Source organism: Lycium barbarum, unplaced genomic scaffold (assembly GCF_019175385.1).
Source record: "Lycium barbarum isolate Lr01 unplaced genomic scaffold, ASM1917538v2 unchr_scaffold_29, whole genome shotgun sequence".
NCBI classification, from domain to species: domain Eukaryota; kingdom Viridiplantae; phylum Streptophyta; class Magnoliopsida; order Solanales; family Solanaceae; genus Lycium; species Lycium barbarum.
In genome coordinates this window covers 72,639-93,665 of record NW_026843483.1, presented here as the reverse complement: position 1 = coordinate 93,665, position 21,027 = coordinate 72,639, and the positions used below count along the sequence as shown (strand labels likewise).

At 35.2% G+C, this 21,027-nt stretch overlaps 2 protein-coding genes and 2 long non-coding RNA genes across 6 annotated transcripts; 2 read left to right on the top strand and 2 right to left on the bottom strand.

The window, feature by feature from the left end:
• Positions 1-2,205: 2,205 nt before the first annotated feature.
• On the top strand, positions 2,206-2,959 carry LOC132625686 (hemoglobin-2). Its single transcript, XM_060340284.1, has one exon. It carries the CDS (start codon positions 2,367-2,369, stop codon positions 2,823-2,825), a length of 459 nt encoding a protein of 152 aa, XP_060196267.1. The 5' UTR covers positions 2,206-2,366; the 3' UTR covers positions 2,826-2,959.
• Positions 2,960-5,301: 2,342 nt separating this feature from the next.
• Positions 5,302-7,950, bottom strand: LOC132625681 (BES1/BZR1 homolog protein 2-like). Its single transcript, XM_060340283.1, has 2 exons — positions 7,615-7,950; positions 5,302-6,668 (listed from the first exon to the last, which is right to left on the bottom strand). Exons 1-2 carry the CDS (start codon positions 7,843-7,845, stop codon positions 5,940-5,942), a joined length of 960 nt encoding a protein of 319 aa, XP_060196266.1. The 5' UTR covers positions 7,846-7,950; the 3' UTR covers positions 5,302-5,939.
• Positions 7,951-10,956: 3,006 nt separating this feature from the next.
• Positions 10,957-15,279, bottom strand: LOC132625684 (uncharacterized). 3 transcript variants are annotated; one of them, XR_009576965.1, is made up of 3 exons: positions 14,220-15,224; positions 12,187-14,136; positions 10,957-11,792 (listed from the first exon to the last, which is right to left on the bottom strand). It is a non-coding gene; the product is annotated as an uncharacterized LOC132625684 (long non-coding RNA). The 3 variants fall into 3 exon arrangements; XR_009576964.1 differs by lacking the exon at positions 10,957-11,792 and having other exon boundaries at positions 12,069-13,332; positions 13,414-14,136; positions 14,220-15,221; XR_009576963.1 differs by lacking the exon at positions 10,957-11,792 and having other exon boundaries at positions 12,069-14,136; positions 14,220-15,279.
• Positions 15,280-17,702: 2,423 nt separating this feature from the next.
• On the top strand, positions 17,703-19,542 carry LOC132625683 (uncharacterized). The gene is made up of 3 exons (XR_009576962.1): positions 17,703-17,917; positions 18,247-18,300; positions 19,204-19,542. It is a non-coding gene; the product is annotated as an uncharacterized LOC132625683 (long non-coding RNA).
• The last annotated feature ends 1,485 nt before the right edge of the window (positions 19,543-21,027 follow it).

Genomic DNA, 21,027 nt, shown 5'->3' with positions numbered 1-21,027 from the left:
AAATGTATTGTGAATGTCATGAAGTTTAGTTATATAATTGTGTATTATTTGTATGAAATAGTCATACCTAAATTTTTGTTGGTAATATTCATAATAATAGATATGAATATGGAATATCTGAAAATAGTCAATTAGGGAAAAACAAATATTCATAATATATGTATGAATATGGAATATTTAAAATAGTTAACTAGGGAAAAATAACAATAAATTTGAAATGGAAAGATTTCTGCTACCAATAAATTATTTTTTATCAATAAATTTAATTTAAAAAATCAACCTCAGATCTTATGCGGGATTTCTAGCTACGAAACTTTAAATTGGAAGATAAACATAATCTTTAATACTAAGAGGTTAATTTGTAGAATAGCTATATATTTAAAATTTTGTGGCAAAATAGGTCACTTCTTTCGCCACAATGTTTCACTTTGTGGCTAAAGCATGAAGTTAGCCATAGAGTTGGTTTGGCGTGGCAAAAGAATAAAATCATTTGCTATAGGTATATTTTCCGTGGCAAGAATGTTTTACCATCTTAGCTACAAGACACAAAATTTCGTAGCAATAAGTATTAGTTGTTAGCCATGGACCATGTAAAGTTTATCGCTAATTTTTAGCCACACTCTCTTTTGCTACGAAGGCTATAGAAAAAAAATTGTGGCTAAAGTGTTTAGCCACAGAAATTTTCATATTTAGCTACAATGTATTTTGTAGCTATATATGTGTTATGTTGTAGTGTCTTTAGAGGCTTCATAGATATAGTCTAGTCAGTCAGATATTAGCAAACTTTTATGTTTTAGCCTTGTTGGCTATTTATTCAGATGTTTCAGACTTAATCAGTGATTCTGCATTTAATATGTTTTCAGTCAGACTTTTAATAGATCAGCATATGTTAGTCTTATTATTGCATGTTTTGATATCACATGTTGATTCAGCCAGCCTATGGGTTCGCTCGGTCACATGCAGTTAGGCACCGAGTGTCGTGTTACGCCTAGGCCATGGTTCGGAGCGTGACACCTTTGAATCAAATGGTAACTAAATTCGGATTTGACCGTGATCCATTCAAATCTAAGAGTCCTCATAATTAATTAATTAACTTTATATATTTAGGTATAGGCTTATGGCTATGGGAATAGCAATTACAAATAGTCTTTTGATATTACGCAGCCCTTATGAAATTTTTGTTATCTAGACTTATTGTGTTTGTGAAGCATTGAGAAGAAAGCGCAGAAGTTAAAACGGAAAATGATAAACATAAAAATAAAGTCATCTACCAAATCTTTTTAAATTCCAATTGTCATTTTCTTCCCTTTAATTGGCTATGGATAAAATGCTATCTTATTAGTAGTAATTAAGATGTCATGTAAATAAGGGAACTGTAAAACTGAATAAGGAGAAAATTCTATTTGCATTTTTTTTTTTTTTCATTTTGCCTTAAACTTAAATAGGCTACACTGTTCTTTCTAATTATTTAAATTTGTATTGGGCTTAAATGAGCCCTAATTTTGATGAAGATGTGTGTGTGTATATAAGTTTGGTTCGGTTTTGATTCGGGTTTGTTTGGTTTACCGCCAAACCAAATCAAATGTTATAATTTTTTTAAAATTTAAAAACAAATCAAGTCAAACCAAACCGGTTTTGGTTAATTAAATCGGTTTACTGGTTCGGATCGATTTTTCAGTCTCATTTGGATGCCCCTACTATTACTGAATACACTTTTGACCTTGTTCCGTTCTTTGTTAGGAAAATCAATCCTAATAGGAAACAACTTACCTAAGTCACCATGATTCTGGTATTTAAAATGTTCAGAAAATCAGAAAATACACGCTAAAGTTTGACTCGGCAATTATCATGTAATTTTATGCACGTGGGGAGGGCCCTTTCCCATGTTGGTTCTAAGATGCATGCTTGACCCCTCAAAAAAACAAGGCTAAATGGCACAATTTAGCTTGTGTTCGAGGATCCAAATGGTCAACGTTTCAGTTGAGGGGTCTAAATGAAAAATCAGGGCAAGTTTCATCGATGACTTTAGCCAAAAAAACAAATATAGACATTAGGCAGCGCATGAAGTAGGTAGAACTTTCAAGATAAGAAACAAAAACAAATTCATACACTTCGAACCTCGCAAGCACAAGCACCTGGTTTTCATCAAAAAACCACGTTCAGCCGCCAGTGGCTTTCAATGTTTTTCAACTTGTTCGAACTTTCTTATTTGTGCCACAAGAAAAGGCTCTTCATCACCATGAAAGGCTAAACACTTCAATCCAAACTCATTCTTATCCTTCATGCCCCTACTTAGTATATATACACACTGTGTCTTCCTAGATACCACCATATATACTTTTTATTCTAAAGTTTAATCGTACGTCATGAATAGCTTTACAGAAGAACAAGAAGCTTTGGTAGTCAAGTCATGGGACTCAATGAAGAAGAATGCTGGTGAATGGGGTCTCAAATTCTTTCTCAAGATATTTGAGATTGCACCATCGGCTAAAAAGCTGTTCTCATTCCTCAAAGATTCAAATGTGCCTTTGGAACAGAATCCTAAACTCAAGATCCATGCTAAATCTGTCCTCGTCATGACTTGTGAAGCTGCAGTTCAACTTAGAAAAGCAGGAAAGGTTGTGTTGAGGGATTCAACTCTCAAAAAAATGGGTGCTACACACTTGAAGTATGGTGTGGTTGATGAACACTTTGAGGTAACCAAGTATGCCTTGTTGGAAACAATCAAAGAAGCAATTCCAGAAATGTGGAGTGTTGATATGAAGAATGCATGGGGAGAAGCTTATGATCAATTGGTTAGCGCCATCAAGACCGAGATGAAGTAGCCTAATTCCTCTTGCAATGCTTGCAGCAAGTTTAATATAAATCTTATTCTCTTGTATTAATTTCCTTCTTTCAGTTTTCTTCAAACCTTTATAATACCAATTCGTGTGTTGTGTCTTAAAAAGAATCACAATAATTAATACTCTTGACATTAATTTTACTAAGTATACAGTTTTAATATCTTCACCAAAGCCTTTCTTTCTTGTAACCAAATAGATGCTCTTGGCATATTTTATGTTTTAATTAGACATCTTAGGTTTTGTTGTTCTTTATTTCACTCATCCTTTTTCATATCATATCCATATTAACTTATAAACTTGTTTTATGTAATTCTTCAATATAAAAAACTTAGATTAATTAATTCGTTGTTTAATTTAGGGATTTTAGTCAATTGGATCTTCTCCAAACCTTAATCTGACACTTACCAACACATATATAATGGAATCCCAGTATTATTGAAAAAGGACCAAATATACCCTCGCTATATTTTTGATTCAAATATACCCTACCGCTATACCATTGGTTCAAATATACCTTTTCTCCGATAAAGTTGCCCACCTTGACCCTAACATCCTACGTTGCAGTGACTTTTGATGAGGTGGATGTCATATGGCATTGCTACCTCATCACACTAACCCATTTTACTTCTCTCCTTTTCCACCACTAAAATTTTCTGCCCCGACCACCACCATTGCTACCATTATCGCCTATAGTTACAGCTCTAGAAAAAACCCCTTTCCCAACACTGTCCGATCCCCCCATTTTCTCAAAAAAAGCACACCAACTGTTTGTGTACTTGCTCTTTTCGGGAAAAAAAAAAAAAAAAAACTCTACTCATAGGATTTGAACTTAAAACCCCTAGTTGGATTCAATTGGGGATAATTGTGGGGTATTTTGGTTACCCATTAGATCGGAAGAAAACCCACATTCAGTACTGTTTGATTTCGCCATTTTCTCAAACCACACACCAGATGTTTGTGAAATTGAAAAAAAAAAAAAAAACAGTACTCATAGAATTGGAAAATTGGGTTATAACTATATGGCGGTAACGGTAGAAATGATAGTGGAGGGATGGAAATTTTAGTGGTGAAAGAGGGGGAAGTAAAATGAGTTAGGGGTGATGAGGTGGCAATGTCACTGCTGCATAGGATGTTATGCCCAAGGACAGAGAAACGATATATTTTAGCCAATAGTATAACGGTTAGGGTACATTTGAACCAAAAGTATAATGAGAGATATATTTGGCTCATTTTCAATGATACGGGGGTATATTTGGCTCTTTATCGTAGAATTATTAACTAAACATATGATAATTTATAAACAGGTCGATAATACTTTGCCTGCATTAGTCAAACATAAGCTGAAACCTTGTCAGATAATAGCTCATTCACAAACATTTCATCTTGCTTTATATTGTTTCTCAACCGACTAGGCACGATTATTTTAGCAATTAAAACTTTTGGGACATGCACGTGAAGAATTCTTCAAATAACATAATGGTGAAAAAAATTGCTAGAAAAGCAGCATATTAGTAAGTTATAGCAATTGCTCTTTTAATTTAAGTTTTTTCGTTCTTCTCTTACCCTGTTTACTACGTTAATTAACCATTGCCGGGCATATCCGCATATGTAATCAGTAAACTTCGAAATTAGCTTTTCTTTAAGATTATATGCTATTCGCTAAAAGTTTGACTTGGGTAATTATCTGTAATATCCCCTGATATGAGAATTAGTATTACTTTAAGAAGCATGAAAGAGAAACGAAATTATAAGAAAATATAAGTTGCTAAAATACGATAATGACAACAAATAGACTAGAGAGGGATCAAGATAAGTGATGAAATCCAGATCGCAAAACCCACAAAGGATGATAATATTGATTTTGAAAATATACGCCCAACTGCACAAGAGCACTTTGTCGATATTAAGAGATTTCCAATAAAAACTTGGTGATATTCACAAGACGTCAATTTTTTTCTTTTAAGCATTTGATATTCGGAACTCACTAGTCAGACTGATCTAAATTTAGTATGACTAAGCCAACCAAGAGATAAACTCATTGGTTCGACTATTCAAAATTTAGTATGAAGAAGCCGACCACGAGATATAAATTGCTCTGTACCAAGAGATCTTCCATTATGGACCAACAAGATAGACTATGAGTTGTTTTAGCGGGTCATTAAAATGATTGAATTGTACCATATGATACAAAGCGTGACAATGGTCGCATTCCCCACAAAGCAAAATGCACGTGGGGAGGGCCATTTCCCATGTTGGTTCTAAGATGCTCCTTTGACCCCATAAAAAACAAATATAGACAGCGCATGAAGTAGGTAGAATTTTCAAGACTAAGAAGCAAATGCAAATCCATACACAGAAAACCCCCTAAAATGCCCTTCCCTCCATCGTCTAAATTAACACTACACAAGCTTCCACCTAAGTCCAAGAGAATTCACACTCGACTCCAAGACATTGTCAATGAGAAGAAAATCCAACATTAAACTGATTTCACTGACAACACAATCTATTAGAGAAGCAAAAAAGCTAAGCTCTAACTCAATGTAACCTTCATGCTTAACTAACTAGTAATGTAGCAGTAAGTTAAGCTGCTCTCCATGATTCGTCGCACTTTTCTACAGGACAATAATATCTCAGCTCTCTCTGATACAATGTCATATGAGGGTCTTGCAACCCCAGCCGAATACAAATACACAGGACCTAATAGTTCATTACTTAAATACATACCGTAAGAGAAGCTCTTAAATAGACACGGAACCATGGTAACTGCTTTTGCTTCCTTCTATCATCAGTTATGACTTCACAATTCTCCAGACACATCTAGATCGTGAGCCACTCTCATTATCAATTCAATGAACATCTTAGCTTCATATAGTGATCGCTTGTTTAGAGAACTATACAATAGAGACAACAAGAAATCACATGCTCCAATTTAAGTTCTCAGGTATAGTAAGAGAATTTACAAATGAGATCCACGTAGTTGGCACGCTATGGTTTATAGTGCACAATAAATGTGATGAGCCGCGTGCAAACTGCAACGTTGCAGATATGGAAATAAGCTCCTCCTATTTCCTTATCGGAATCATCTCATTAAGAACTTTAAGCACGTGCCTTTGCACTACCAAGAGTGAGTTCTAGATCATCCACAGCAACTTCATGTATTCTCTCACCTTCCCATGCCTTCACTTTGCAGCTCTCAAAATCAAACTCAGAGCCCACATGTCCCTTTTGAGCTGCTTCGGCCCAACCAAACATACCATGGCCACTTAAGGCATCTAAGAGAATGTTCTGCTGAGGAGGAAGAGGTTTTACAAGGTTAAAAGTAGGCGAAGTTGGAGCTGCCACCGTCTGGAAGCTGACCCAGCGTGCAGATTCAACTGAGGCAGCATCAAACTCATCGCATTCTGGAATTGTAGCAGGCTTAGAGTATTGGCGGCGGGTGGGACTTGATGGTGCAGAAGCAGCAAAATGTGGGTGCTGCTGAAAGGTATGCAACGGAACCCTGGAGAGAGATTCCCAGATAGGTTTAGGCTTTGATCCTCGAGTAGGAGAAGAAAGAGGTGGGGTAACAGGGGCACTGTTAGATATACGAAGAGGTGGCAAAGTAGAGGGAACGGAAGCTAAGTTACGGATAAAGGGGAGGATGTATGATGTGGGATGCCCGTTGTCACAACGTGAGGGACTAGGGAATGAGGATGATGTTGGGCTGGCATGGTAAGAGGGTACAGGACTGGGGAAAGAGGATGACATTGGGCTAGGCTGAATCGATGAGCATGCACTGAAATTCATAGAGGCACAACCATTTTCCGTTGGTGGAGGCCTGTGTCCCTGAAATTAACAAAATTAATCAGAAAAAGAAATTAGCATCATACTCAGAGTAAATGGTTAAACAGTATTTCCAAACATATCCACACTCATTCATAACAACTTGAAGAACAGAACAGTAAGCTCTACCAATATAAGTAGCAAACTTGGTGAGCAAATTGACACAAGTTAGAGCAGTTCGTTAGCTTCTTAAACCAAATGACTGGTGAGGGCAAAGGTTCCTTTTTCTTCAGGGTACTTGATAACAAATCTGTACAACACCACAACCTCAAAGCAAATAGGGGTTGGTCAAATGAATACTCTATATCCATTCTGCTTTGAGAATTCAGCTCTGACCAGAAATTGCAGTAATTCGTAAACATAAGAAAACAAATGAGAAAAGGAGACAATATACAGGTTACCCATCTTTTCAAACCCTACCAACTTCATAAACACTTTATACACTCTTAAACAGCGAGAATATTTCAGATCTCAAACTATCTGGGATCTGCTATATAAATCCTTTATACACATCCAGTTGCCAAGCAAAAACTGGAACCAAGAACTCGAACAAACAAATTTCACCAAACAAACATACAAAGATAGAATTTTTAAAAGCTTATAAACCAAACAGTACAAAATATATATACACACACACACACACACACACAAAAGATCCAATTGCTAAAACTTTTGACCACCAAGACTCATTTTTTTACTGGGGTTAATCTCAAGATCTATCTTTTTATAATATTTTGCCATGGCCTTTTTATACCCCTTTGAATTGCTGGTAGAGGTAAGGTCTGCACTCTACAGTCTCCACACCACACTTAGTGGGATTTCACTTGGTATATTGTTGTTATTGTTAATCTCAAGATCTATCTTTTTCTTGCTAGTAAATAGATCTACAATTATAAATCACAGAAGTAAATTGAAAAAAGAAAAAAAAAAAGAGTTAATTTTAACTAACCTTGCGATAAGTGGTGCCATCATCTTCAACAACCCAACCAGCTTCAAGACAAAGAGCTTTCAAGACCTCATTGTTATCACAGTGTTTGGGAAGTTTGAAGTTACCTTGAGCTCTTAAGCCAGTAAATATTTTTGCAGCAATAGCTCTTCTTCTCCTCTCTCTTCTCTTATTGTTTTCCCTCTCTTTCCACGTCGGCAACCTTCCTGATGATCCACCACCGCCGGCCGTCATTAGCGAGTGGAAATGGGGTCAGAAGAAAGGGGGTTATTTGTTGAAGAGCTTTTCTTTATTCGAATTGCACAAGAATTTGCTACTGGCCTACACTATCTCCTCTTCTTTCTTCTATATATCTATTTTTCATGTACATTTGACCAATAGCATGACCACTTACCTTTCATTTTAATAAAATAGGTGTATTCTTTTTCTTTTTTTTTTCGCACGAAATAGACGTATGTCAGTCCATTGAAAACAGTTTTTTTACCTTCACAGGGTAAAGATAAGACTGCGCCATCCTCCGCAGATCTCACTTGTGAAACACTCGATATGTTGTTGTTGTTGCGGAAACAAGTGCATGTGTAAGCAGATACATTTCAAAAATAAAGAGTTTTTAACACATATGGAAAGTATTTTTTCAATTCAAATTATTTGTCTTTGAAAGTATTACGTACGCTTAGAGATATTTAGTAATTTTAATTATAACAGTATTTGTTTAAATTATTATTTATATTTCCTAAATAACTTATTTGATTAGTTCTCAACTACTAGTTAAAATTTTGAATAGGATTCTTTCATTAATGTCTCATTATTAATTAATACTCCACTAACTAAAATATGATTCATTTCTGTCACTCTTATTAACCCGTGGGACTTTGACTATAATTTATTTCAAATGGAAATCATTTTCTCCAACTTTGAACAATGACATTATTCTCATCCTATATATCATTTTCAATCCCCATCTCTGTAATAATTTTTATATATTATTTATATTTTTTTTCAAAATCTTTCGCAACATTTATGATTATTAACTTATTCTTATGTGCATTAAAATATAATTTTAGTTTCATTCTTAATTATGTTCTATTATGCGAACAAACTTTTGAGTTGGTGGTTATAAAGGGAAAACTATCTATCGTCGATAGTAATTGGTTAGAGCACTAGTGAGAATACATAATATAAAGCAAAATAAAGCAATTGAAATTACAAATAATAAAGAGAAGTAAAATTAGAGAGAGAGAGTATGATTTTATTAGAGCTCCATAGTTACAATCATACAATATTTGTTTTAGAATAATCATAAGATTCTAAGAAGCTTAAGTTAAATATAATGACAGAAAGTATCTAAGATGAAATCAATATATCTTGTAGTTTCCAAGTGTGTAGATCGTATGAGAGATATTCGATCTTAGATCCTCTCGTTAGTATGGGGAACTTCCTCTTTCATAGGCATTTTATTACGTGAAGTTCAAGATTTGATGAAGTTTTCCTTAAGGAGAAGTGGTGTTATGTAGCTATTGTTAAGTGAATAAGCGATTCAAACACAGAGGAAGCGATTAAGGAGTTCGCGGCACTCTCAACCTTGTCGCCCTACGACTTAGAACTCGTTTGGATTGGCTTATAAGTTGCTTATAAGTCGTTTTCAGCTTTTTTAAGTATTTGACTGGCCACCTTAAAGTCATTTTGTGCTTAAAATAAGCTCAAAAAAATATTCCTTTTTTTTGCGCGGATTACCCTTCTTTTGGAGTAGTCTTTAAATTTTGCCCCTCATATTTGTGGTCTTTAAATTATGCCCCTCATATTGCTGGTCTTTAATTTTTGCCCTTTGCATTGCAACTCTGAGCGTTCACGCAGAAATCATGAGGTTCTGAGTTCGAACCCCCGCTCAAGCATAAATTAAAAAAAAATTGCAAGGCAAGGTTTGGGTCGGGTGTATGCCGGACCCGACATACTCTTGTTAAGGAATTACCAAATTTATGCCGGACCCGGCATACTCATGCCTTATGGGCAGACTTGGCATAAGTATGCCGGGTTCGGCATAACTTTGGTAATTCCTTAACAAGTTTATGCCGGTGGGGGCATACTTTTAATGGGCAAACTTTTATGCCGGACCCGACATAAACTTGTGAAGGAATTACCAAAGTTATGCCGAACCCGGCATACTTATGCCAAGTCTGCCGGCTCCGGCATAACTTTGGTAATTCCTTCACAAGTGTATGCCGGTGGGGGCATAGCGAAATTTAAACTCTCTCTTGCAAAAAAAAATTAAAATTTTGATTGTGTGGGGGTTCGAACCTGAAACCCATGAATTTTAGTTGAAGGACAAAATTTAAAGATTTCAAATATGAGGGGCAAAATTTAAAGACCACCCCAAAAGAAGGGCAATTTTGCGAATTGCCCAAAAATAATTGGGTCAGTTTGACTTAGCTTATTTAAAGTAGCTTATAAGCTGTTTGCAGCTTATAAGCTGCTTAAAATAAGCCCATCCAAACAGGCTCTTAGTCATGGAGGTTAGTTGTCATGGCTTGGCCGCACGGGGGTCATGGCCCACATTGTATTAGGTCTTTCATGCTCACATCTTGATTGCATGAAAATCTGGCCCACATTGTATTAGGTCTTTCATGCTCACGTCCTGATTGCATGAAAATCTAAAACGATCATGCAGATCGTGGAGTTCGATCGTACGTGACACTCATAATGGATTGTTTGTTCTATGAGATAGTTGTTCAGGGATAGACTGTATGAGAAGTTAGAGACGGTCAAAAGGGCACGTGCCAGCACATGCTATATTTGTCCACTACAATTGCCATTAATGAAATATCTATAATCTAAATTTCATTTAAAGTATAAATAGAAAATTTTAAGCAGTTGTTACAAAATTTAATTTATTTATAATAATTATATTTTTTTATTACTTGCGTTGAATTATTGTTTAAAAAATTCACACTACTCTCACTTATTCTATTGAGTTTTGATTTCTATTAATTGGATTAATCATACAAGAAAATTATCATTAACTTAAATGCTTGATTATTATTTTTAATTTTTCACTTCAAAGATAATATTTTATAATTATGTAGATACGTCCATGATATAGAGTTTTCTAAAAGAGGAAAAATATTATGATCATAAAAGTTTTTTTAAAAAAAATAGGGAGATAAAAGATGATAAGAAGGGTTAATAGGCATTTAAAAACTCAATTAAATTAGGAGGAAAAGTTTTGGAGCAAAGAGCTCTCACACACTCAGAAATAGATCTTAGCTACTGCACAAGAAAGTGAAACAGTAAGCTAGTTGTAAGAAGAAATAAATCAAGCAGTTAGTGAGGAGAGAAAAGCTTAAGTTGTGATATTACAATGGATACTTTTATTCATCACCAGAGAAGCCTTTAAATAGGCATTATATCTCAGCTAAAATGCACTAGATATGGAGAAAATATTGGCACTAAATCTGTCGTGCATTACAACTGAAATCAAAATTTGAAGGACCAAATAATAACTAACTTAGACTAAGTCAAAAAGCAATTAAAAAAATACTAAAAAAGCTGCAGTAACTTTTTTCTCTCTTTCTTTTTGAATCACTTATTCAACATTCCCCCTTGATTCAAAATCGCTAACACCAAGCAATGATCTGAAGTAGACGTGATTCTGATATGGCAGTGCTTTTGTTAATATATCTGCTACTTGTTCATTGGTGTTGCAAAACTTCAATATGATATCTTCTTTCTCCACCAGCTCACGAATAAAATGGAAGCAACTATTAATATGCTTTGTTCTTCCATGAAACGCAGGATTCTTAGTCATTGCAATTGAGGATTTATTGTCACAAAAAATATCAGTTGCTTTCTCTTGCGTCTGGTAGAGATCAGCCAAAATTCTCCTAAGCCAAATGCATTGACAAGCTGCAGAAGTTGCTGCGACATACTCTGCCTCTGAAGACGGCAATGTCGTTGTTACTTGTTTCTCCGAACTCTATGTTATTGCACCTGATCCAAGACTAAAAACGTTGCCTAAAATACTCTTCCTATCACTCATCGAGTCTGCCCGATCACTGTCAGTAAAGCCTAATAATCTAAAATCTGAAACATGTGAATACCAAATATCATATTCAAGTGTTCCAGCAACATAGTGTAAAATTCTTTTTGCAGCTCCAACTTGATGCGTCGATGGATTGCTCATAAACCTTGAAACGACACTAAAAGAGTATGAAATATCTGGACGAATATGAGACAAATAAATCAATCCTCCAACTAGAATTCTAAATCTTCTTGCATTGGCTCGTTCAACACCATCGTCCTGCTGCAATTTTTCATTCAGATTCATGGGTGTTGCAGCAAATTTGCAATTAACGAGGCCAAATCTTTTAAGAAGGTCTGAAGCATATTTCTTTTGAGAAACAAATACTCCATTTTCTCCTTGTTTCACCTCAAGTCCAAGAAAGTAATGCAACAAACCCAAATTTTTCATCTCAAATCTACTCATCATACTAGATTTAAATTCAGCTACAATAGAGTGGGATGATCCTATATAAATTATATCATCAACATAGAGACATACAACTACAATATCATTGTTACCTCACTTCCTCAAGTAGAGAGTAGGCTCACTTTCTCTCCTTTCAAATTTGCAAAAAATAGGAATTAATTTTGCTATACCAGGCGTGTGGCGCTTGTTTCAACCATAAAGTGCCTTCTTCAACTTGAACACCTTTTCCTCTTGGCCATTGATTTCAAAACCTTCAGGTTGAGCAACACAAACCTCCTCTTCCACCTCACCATTCAAGAGTGCTGACTTAACATCAAGTTGATAAAGTGACCAGTTCAATTGAGCAGCTAATGCTAAAATTGTTCTTACTGTTTCAAATTGAGTAATAGGAGAAAAAGTTTCTTCAAAATTGATATCATGGTGCTGCGAGTATCCCGTTGCGACAAGTCTTGCCTTGTGCTGTTGTCCACTTCCATCTACATGATACTTTGTTTTGAATATCCACTTTAGGCCAAAAATATTCTTTTCATTTGACAAAGTTTCATTTCTGTGAATTGCCATCAGTTCTTCCTTCATCGCATTCTTCCACTCTTCATTTCCGATTGCTTCTTCATAAGATATAGGATATGAAACAATAAAGGAAATTGACAAAATGCATTAGAATATCTGGGATTTGATTTTCTTACTCTTGTTGATCTTCTTAGCGGAATTTGCTGAATTGAAGGCTCTTCAAGTGCCTCAGATTTCTCTGGTGCAATTGCTCCTTTAAGTGCATTTGGGGCAGACTCTTGTCTTTCATCTGGAGAGTCTTCAATGAGTATTGAAATCTCCTATTGTTCTTGTTTTTCACTCCTATTCCAGCTTGATTTTTCATCAAATACAACATTTCTGCTAATTATCACTTTGCCACTAAGAGGATTATATAACCTATATGCTTTGGATTCAAGACAATAACCGATGAAAATATATTTTTGTGATTTTTCATCTAGTTTTTGACGAGTTTGAGAGTTAACCAAAGCATAAGCAGTACACCCGAAAATTCTTAAGTGGAGGTCTTATACACTTCCTAGCTTCATATGGCGTTTGATTCATCACGACCTTTGTAGGAGATAGGTTTAGCAGATACACTGAGGTTGCAACTGCTTCTGCCCACTATTTTGGAAGTCCCTTTCCTTTCAGTAACCTTCTTGCCATCTTCACAACGGTAAAATTCTTGTGTTCAGCTACCCCATTTTGCTCTGGCGAGTAAGGTGCTGTAAGTTCCCTGCGAATTCCATTTTCTTCACAAAAATAGATAAATTCATTAGATAAGAACTCACCTCTGTCCGTTCGAAGAGTTTTTATGCACAACCCACTCTGATTCTCCACCAAAGCTTTGTATTTTCTGAAATTCTCAAAAACTTCTGATTTGTATTTCAGAAAATACACCCAGCTTATGCAGCTGAAACCATCTGTGATGAGTAAAAAATATCGACTCCCACTAAAAGATTCAGTATTCATTGGACCAAAGCAAGAAGAAGTTCTTCAAGACTTTCCGACAGAAAATGAATTTCTACTTTGCTTCACATAAATGAAACCCTCGCATGAATCAAAAGAATTAATTTTTAGTAATCCAATGACCATACCTTTTTGTCCGAACAAATTTATCCCCTTGAAATTAAGATGGTCGTACCTCAAATGTCACAACTCAGAGTCATTTCTTGCACTAGTAACCAAAGCAAAAGTTTCCACATTGAAACTTCTAATGGAAACATTTTGTTTTCAGCCATGTAAACCATCATTTGACCTATTTTTTTTTATCTTTAATAACACATGCTCCATCACAAACAAAAGTGAATATCCGCTAGCCATTAGTTGTACAACACTTAATAAATTGTGTGCCAAACTAGGAACAAATTGAACATCAGGTAGAAGCTTTACTTCACCATGACTGTTTCTGATTCCTACTGTTCCTTTTCCTTCAATTTGAAGGTTGTTGTTATCACCAAGATTGACAGTAGTTTTTTGTGTCGCGTCAAGCTCTTTGAAGATTGACTTCATGCCTGACATATGGTTGAAGCAGCCGTTACAAACTACATTTCATATGCAATTTTATTAGTATCACAATAAGCCATGAATAACTTACTTTCTTCATTAGTTGTCTCGGCATAATTCACTTGTTTCTCCTTGTACCAGCAATATATGCTTGCATATGCCCGAACTTCATGCAATGATGACATTGTGTGTTGCTTCAATTGCCTCTTTGCTCATAGGTGTGCCATTGTTGAAAGCCTCTGCCCCGGTGTCGACCATGGCTATTTCCATGAAATGCACCTCTGCCTTGTCCTCTTCCTATTGTTGTCTTATCATGTTCTCTTGAATTTGGTGCCTCCGCCTTCAATTGATATGCTTTTTCTTCCTGCTGACCTGTTTATTCTTGCCTCATGAGATTGTAAAGAACCCATTAGTTCATCAAATGAAAAAGTCGACAAGTATTTCGACTCCTCAATTGCAGCAACAACATGATTAAATTTAGGAGTTAAACTCCTTAAAATTTTGCACCAACAGTTTGATCAGTTATTGGTCTCCGTATGAATTCATTTGGCTAATCCAGATATATCGGACTCCAACATCGGATCGGATGGAAAACAAAAAGAAAAGTTATTTAAGTTAAATGAAGGGAAAAAAACCAAAATAAAAAAACGCATACTAGCACTTTTCATAATTCTATCCAAAAGTTGTAGCACAAAGGCAGCACTTTAAATTCTCTGCAGTACAAGAATATGCCGAGGCGAATTTAGGATTTTTAAAATATGGGTGCATCACTAAAAAAAAAAGAAGGAATAATGTATTAAGAGGGAATTGATCCCTAATCCTCTAGGTAAATAAGTTAATCTTCAACCAAGTACACCACTAGGAAAAAAAATAAGAAAAAAATGTATTAAGTAGGAATTGATCCCTAATATTAGAGGTAAATAACTTAACCTTCAACCAAATGCACCATTTAGCCTTTTTATAGCATAGGTGCCAGTAAATAATATTATACTAATTTTAAAAACATATAAAAATACATAAAATATCTAATTTTATGGAGAGATCATCAGTTTATGCCCCAAATTTAGTACATAAATTCACCGATGCGAATATGGACCCTTAAGAAAAGCTTAGATTCTAGTTTGAATTAGCTGCATGATAATGCATTTAGCATAACTTTATAGTCTTGTAGGCAGGGGCGGAGCTAGGTTGGGTCATGGAGGTTCATCCGAACCCCCTTTTCGTAAAAAAATACACTGTATATATAAGATCGAAAATATTTTTATCTCTCTATATATATAGTAGATAACCTTTTTGAATTTTTCATGTATTTACTTCATATATTTTGAACCTCTTAGTAAATTTTTTGATTCCGCCACTATTTGTAGGCAAGGTTTGTAAGTCAGTAAGTCATTATGCATATGGTAGGTCCATAAGTTGCAAACAACATCAGTAACTTTGAAATGAAGAATTAATGTCATGACATATTAGCCAGATGAAAAGCTCAATAATAATAATAAAATAAAAGGAAAAATTAACTCAAAACACTCGTAGTTGGAGCTTCAAAGGTAGAATTGATTAATGAAATACTCTTTTGGTCTAAAGGAAAGGACGTAATAATTCCTTTTTCCTGATTTTCATAGACTAGCTGTGGTGATTGATAGGGTCCAATAAAATTAAAACAAAATGAAGATTACGATCACAGAGGAAGAAAAAATAAAAAGAAAAAGAAAAAGGAAATGAAGATGCCTTCTGTTAAGTAAGGGACAAAGCACGAGCTCAGATAAGCGTGGGAGTGGGACCTACCTTAACATATGAACTCATAAAGAGAAGAAAGCAAGGAAATGAAGGGTACCTTTTATCTGTCGGCTACTGCGCACGTGCGATGTAGACACCTTGTAGCAAGAAAGAAAAAGAATTTGCTTTTGGGGGACCACTCACCGCATTTGACATGTGAACCCACTCGCTTTTGGGTTTCCCTCTATTACAAGTACCTTTCCTGCGGTTATAATACTACGCTTACTTTCAGTGTTTTAATTTTATTATAAAAATTCTTTTATCTATTTATTATTACTCCATAAAATAATGACATCACAAATCTACCCCTACTGGCTTTATTAAACTCTATTGTTGACAAAAGAGTGCGTACTAACCTCTTATAATTACTTAAAATTAATTGTATGAATATATTATTTAACAATTTTCTTAGAAAATAAACAACGTAAATATCTAGGCCTCGCTAGTTTTCTGTGGTAAGTTCTTCCTTTTCAGTCTTATTTGAAAGAATAATTTTCAGTCCTAGAGTAATAAGCGATCATTCTGCAAAAGAAATCAAATAAGATATTCTTCCTGCAAATGTATGATTCCTATATATGCCTTGTTTAAGCTTTTAATAAAGTGTTATACCGGGTTAAATTATGGAGATTTCTGCAATGCATTATCAACAATTTAGTAAGGATGATTACACTAGACAATGTGTATGTACTTGGTAATAATACTTCTACACTTTTAATTTGCTTTATTGAAATTTGATGGAGATGTGCAGTTGATACAATGAATTACAAATGTCTTCAGAGGTACACGTAGCCTTTCGATACATTAGTAATTAATAACTTAACCTTATAATTGTTTTAATTTGTATGTTTAACCTAATTACTGGTTGATTATATTAGTAAGGGTAAATTGTCATATTCTATTTTTATGGTAGTAATAAAAAGATAAAAATAATTGTTACAATAAAATCAAAACAAGAGAGGTAAGCGTAATATTGCACCACGAGGGAGGTCAGTGTGACAAAGCAAAAGTTTTGCTGCAAAACCTGAGGGGAGGTCTCTGAAATTATCCTTTTTTTTTTAGAATTTACAAATTTCAACTAAAAATTATTAACTTGCACATACCATTTACACTGAATTATACTATATATTTTTTATTATCTAAAGATATAACATATATACATTTATTAATCATTTTTCGATGATTAATATTTTTGCATATGTTAATCTAAAATAAAAAATACGGGTAATTTTTTTATGTAACATCTATTCTGAGTCTAATGACAAGAAGAAGTTCGTGTTATAAGTATATCTATAGTACATCTTTAAGTGGTATATACATGAATAAGGCCGTGTTCAAGTATACAGATTAAGAGCTCAGTGTATAAAAGAATGAAATTTTGAAGTAATTCAAGATCTTAAAAATGTGACGATGGTTATTGAAAATAATATTTTGTGTATGCTAAAAGAGGCTACGGACTAATGTTACATCACATGATTGAGATAATAAATATATGAAATGTGTTAGAGGTGATTAATATTTAAGTGAATTGAGATTAAGAATTTTATTATGTGGAAAATTGATTAAAATGTTGAATTTTAGTGAAAGACTAATAAATTAACTCGTCAAATTATGGATAGGTGTTCTGGTGGACATTATCCACGTGGAGAGGCAGCAAGTGATGAACAAGGGTTGATGTTAATATAGGTGTCATTTTGGGAGTCAAGCTTGGAAGGTAATTATTAATGGGTCCCACATTCTAAAAAGTTAAGAAGAGGATTATACTTGAGGATATCACTTCTCACGTAGGAAATATAATTTTCCAGCAATTATGTTCCTATGAAGCAACCTTTTTGGTCTTTCATATCTAATAACGAAGTATTAGTTATTTTTAAGAAGTACAAGTCCTACGTTGGGGCCACAATAATGCAAATAACGACATAAAAGTTATATCCACGTCGGTTTCCTTTGGATGATAGCAAATGGAGTTTTTTTCGAAATGAAGTAAGGTGGAAGGAGTAGTTATTGTCATATAAGGTAAGAATTCCCCTCTCCTAGGTATATTTAAATTCATCCAGGTCATAGCTAAATTGTGAGATGAAAACCAGGAAATTATGGCCGGGAAATCGTTTAAGTTGTTGTTGTTGTGTGGACTGATTTGGAGTGTATTCTTGAGTTGTTGTGGCTAGAATTCTTGGAATATAGCTTGTGTATGTTGTTTTTGATATTGTGGTTCTTGATGTTGAGTTTAGGAAGTGATAAAAGTAGGGGGATGTTGCCCGATACTTTATAAAAACAAGTTATCATTTAATATACATCATATAATATTGTTCTCTAAGTTAATGGGCGTATTATCATTGTTATAGGTTGAAGTGCTAATTGAGACGAGTTCGTTATTGAGTGCGTATTGACGACAAGAGGTATGTTAAGGCTATCCCTTCCTTCTTTTGGCATGACCCGAATGTAAACGTAACGTAAACAATGTACGTCCAAAGTGACTCTACTCATGAAAGCTAGAAATGTCTATGTCCTTCATTTTATTGAAAAGGTTTATTGATTCGTGTATATCTTGGTTTATCGACTCATATTGAAAGGTATATTGATATATTAGCTCCATAATGTAATCGGAGGTCTAACGACCTTACATCACTTCGAAGGAAGTTCTAAAGATCCTAAAGGGTTTCCCCAAGATTTATATACTTATGTAGGAGTAAGACATGATGTTACATATGCATATACATTACATATAGGGACTTGGTTATTACACTCTTATCTACCATCGAGCTACGGCCGGTTGGGCAGTTATGTTGCTCGTATTTACCACCAGGCTATGGCCGGTTAGGCAATTATGCATCTTCATTTACCACCGAGCTACGGCTGGTTGGGCAGTTATGTTATATGCATTTATCACCGAGATACCGATCGGTTGGGCAGTTACGCATTTATTATCGAGCTACGGCTGGTAGGGTAGTTACACATTTACCACCGAGCGACGACCGGTTGGGTAGTTATGCATCTTTATTTACCACCGAGCTACGACCGGTTGAGCAGTTACGCATTTACCACCAAGCGACGGCCGGTTGGGCAGTTACCACTGATTAGTTGGGCAGTTAACGCCGCGATAATGATGTAGTAGTAAGAAACATGGCATTGTTGACATACATATACGAAATTGTAGTTATTATGCATATTATGACCCTCAGCGACAAGTCAGAGATTATAGGTTGACTCTTATCCCTCCCAGTACTAGTGTCTTATTGTTATGTTTTATTTTCGCCTTACATACTCGGTACCTTATTTCGTACTGACGTCCCTTTGCCTAGGGACACTGTGTTTATGCTCACAGGTCTAGACAAGTTGTCGGAAGGGTCGCACTAGTAGGATTTGCCGAGTACCAGCCAACATGGTAAGCTCCATGTTATTCGAAATTGCCAGGGTTAGAGTTTTGTGTATATACAGTATGGGTAGGCCAGGGCCCTGTCCCGACCGTGTTATAGTTAGACTCCTGTAAAGGCTTGTGGACTTGTTTTGTGAGTACAGTATATTAGTTTAGAGGCCTTGTCGGCCCTTGTGCATATCTATTTTGGGGTTTGCTGCTTGCAGAGACGTATATTGTCCTAGTTGGCCATGTAGTTATTCATGTATGCGTTGGGATGATTCCATCTTGCCGAGTTAGTTTGAAATACATATATTACAGCTTAAGGCCTCGTCGGCCCCAGATTCGACTTGGCGATTCTTTTGGTGGCAAGTTCAACGATTCTTCCGCTGCGATCAGGTACATAATTTGTTGTTCTTCCCCCGTGATTTATTCTTTCAGTGGCATCAGAGCATAGGGTTTATTTGATTCCTAGACTGGGTTGATAAATGTTACAACAATAGGTGATCAAATTTACTTGAGAATATTAACAACGTTCACCGTTAAAAAGAGATTCAAAGGAGTCGCAATGCAATGTTTGTTATTCATGATGAGTGAGACATTTTTTTTTTTTTTTTTGCATATTGTGGTGCTGTTATTTTATTTTAATCACTGTATTGAATTAAATAGAGTCCATCAATAATTGCAGCAGTCGAATAATTTCGACTTAACCGAGCACCACCGCAATTGCTCTATGTGGCTTTCCCAATAGAATCAAGAATTCTGTTGTTTGGAGTTTAACCCTTGAGCAATTTTTTTTTTTTGGTGAAAGAAACTATTATATCTCCTTTTTTAATAAAAGGGATTGTGCAAAAGTGGTGTTAGAAATAGGTGTCTTGTTCCTAATTTTGTAGATGCATTAGGAAAAGGCATTTGTGTTTTGGATATACCCTTTTTTTTTTTTTGCCTCTTTGTGAAATCTAACTGGAGCAAATTTGTTCCATGTTTTCTTATTTAAAGGCTTTTATAATTCCTAACACATGAAACTCTGGCAAGCCATAGATTTTATGTTTAATAATTTTGGTTGTGGCCATTATCCATCGGAGATAGTTGAAACATGTAGCATGAGAGCAAATTAAGTATGTTATATAATGTGTTAGTTGAAAGCCATGAAATATCTATTTTTGTAAGGCAAAGCAAAATATTCATTTGCTTGTAGTTGTTTGAAGGAAGGTTAGCATTAAGGGTTAATATCTTGTGTCAACGTCAAAGTCTTTGGTCTGCACACGCGCTGTATTTGAACAACCGAAATCTTTCCTTCATGTGACTGGTATGCTCGAACACATTGGCAATGAATTTACATAATTAGAATTTTTTGGCTCGTAGACGACTCTTTGCTTTTTGTGTGAAGAACGTAAGTCAAGTCTTAGTCATTCCTTTGACTGATACTATAGCGGTCCTGAAAGGGTTGAAAATTTATTTCAATAAATAAGAATATGACCCTTTACTTAACTTCTCCTCTACGAGTTACCGTGACATATGTTGTCACGTTGAATGGTTATAACCATTCTAGTTGTTTCCTCGTTCCCGTTTTTAAAATGGCTGGAGGGGAACGAGTTCAAAGTTCTCCAAGTGGGAGTGACACTGAGAGTCGAGTTAGAGACAACATAGATCAGTATGTTGATACATGACCATTATCAGTACTAGTGATTATTATTCTGAGATCGTAAGGTCAAATATTTCGACAACGACACAAATTACCTTTAGGGATGAGAGAGCTTGTCTATAGGGA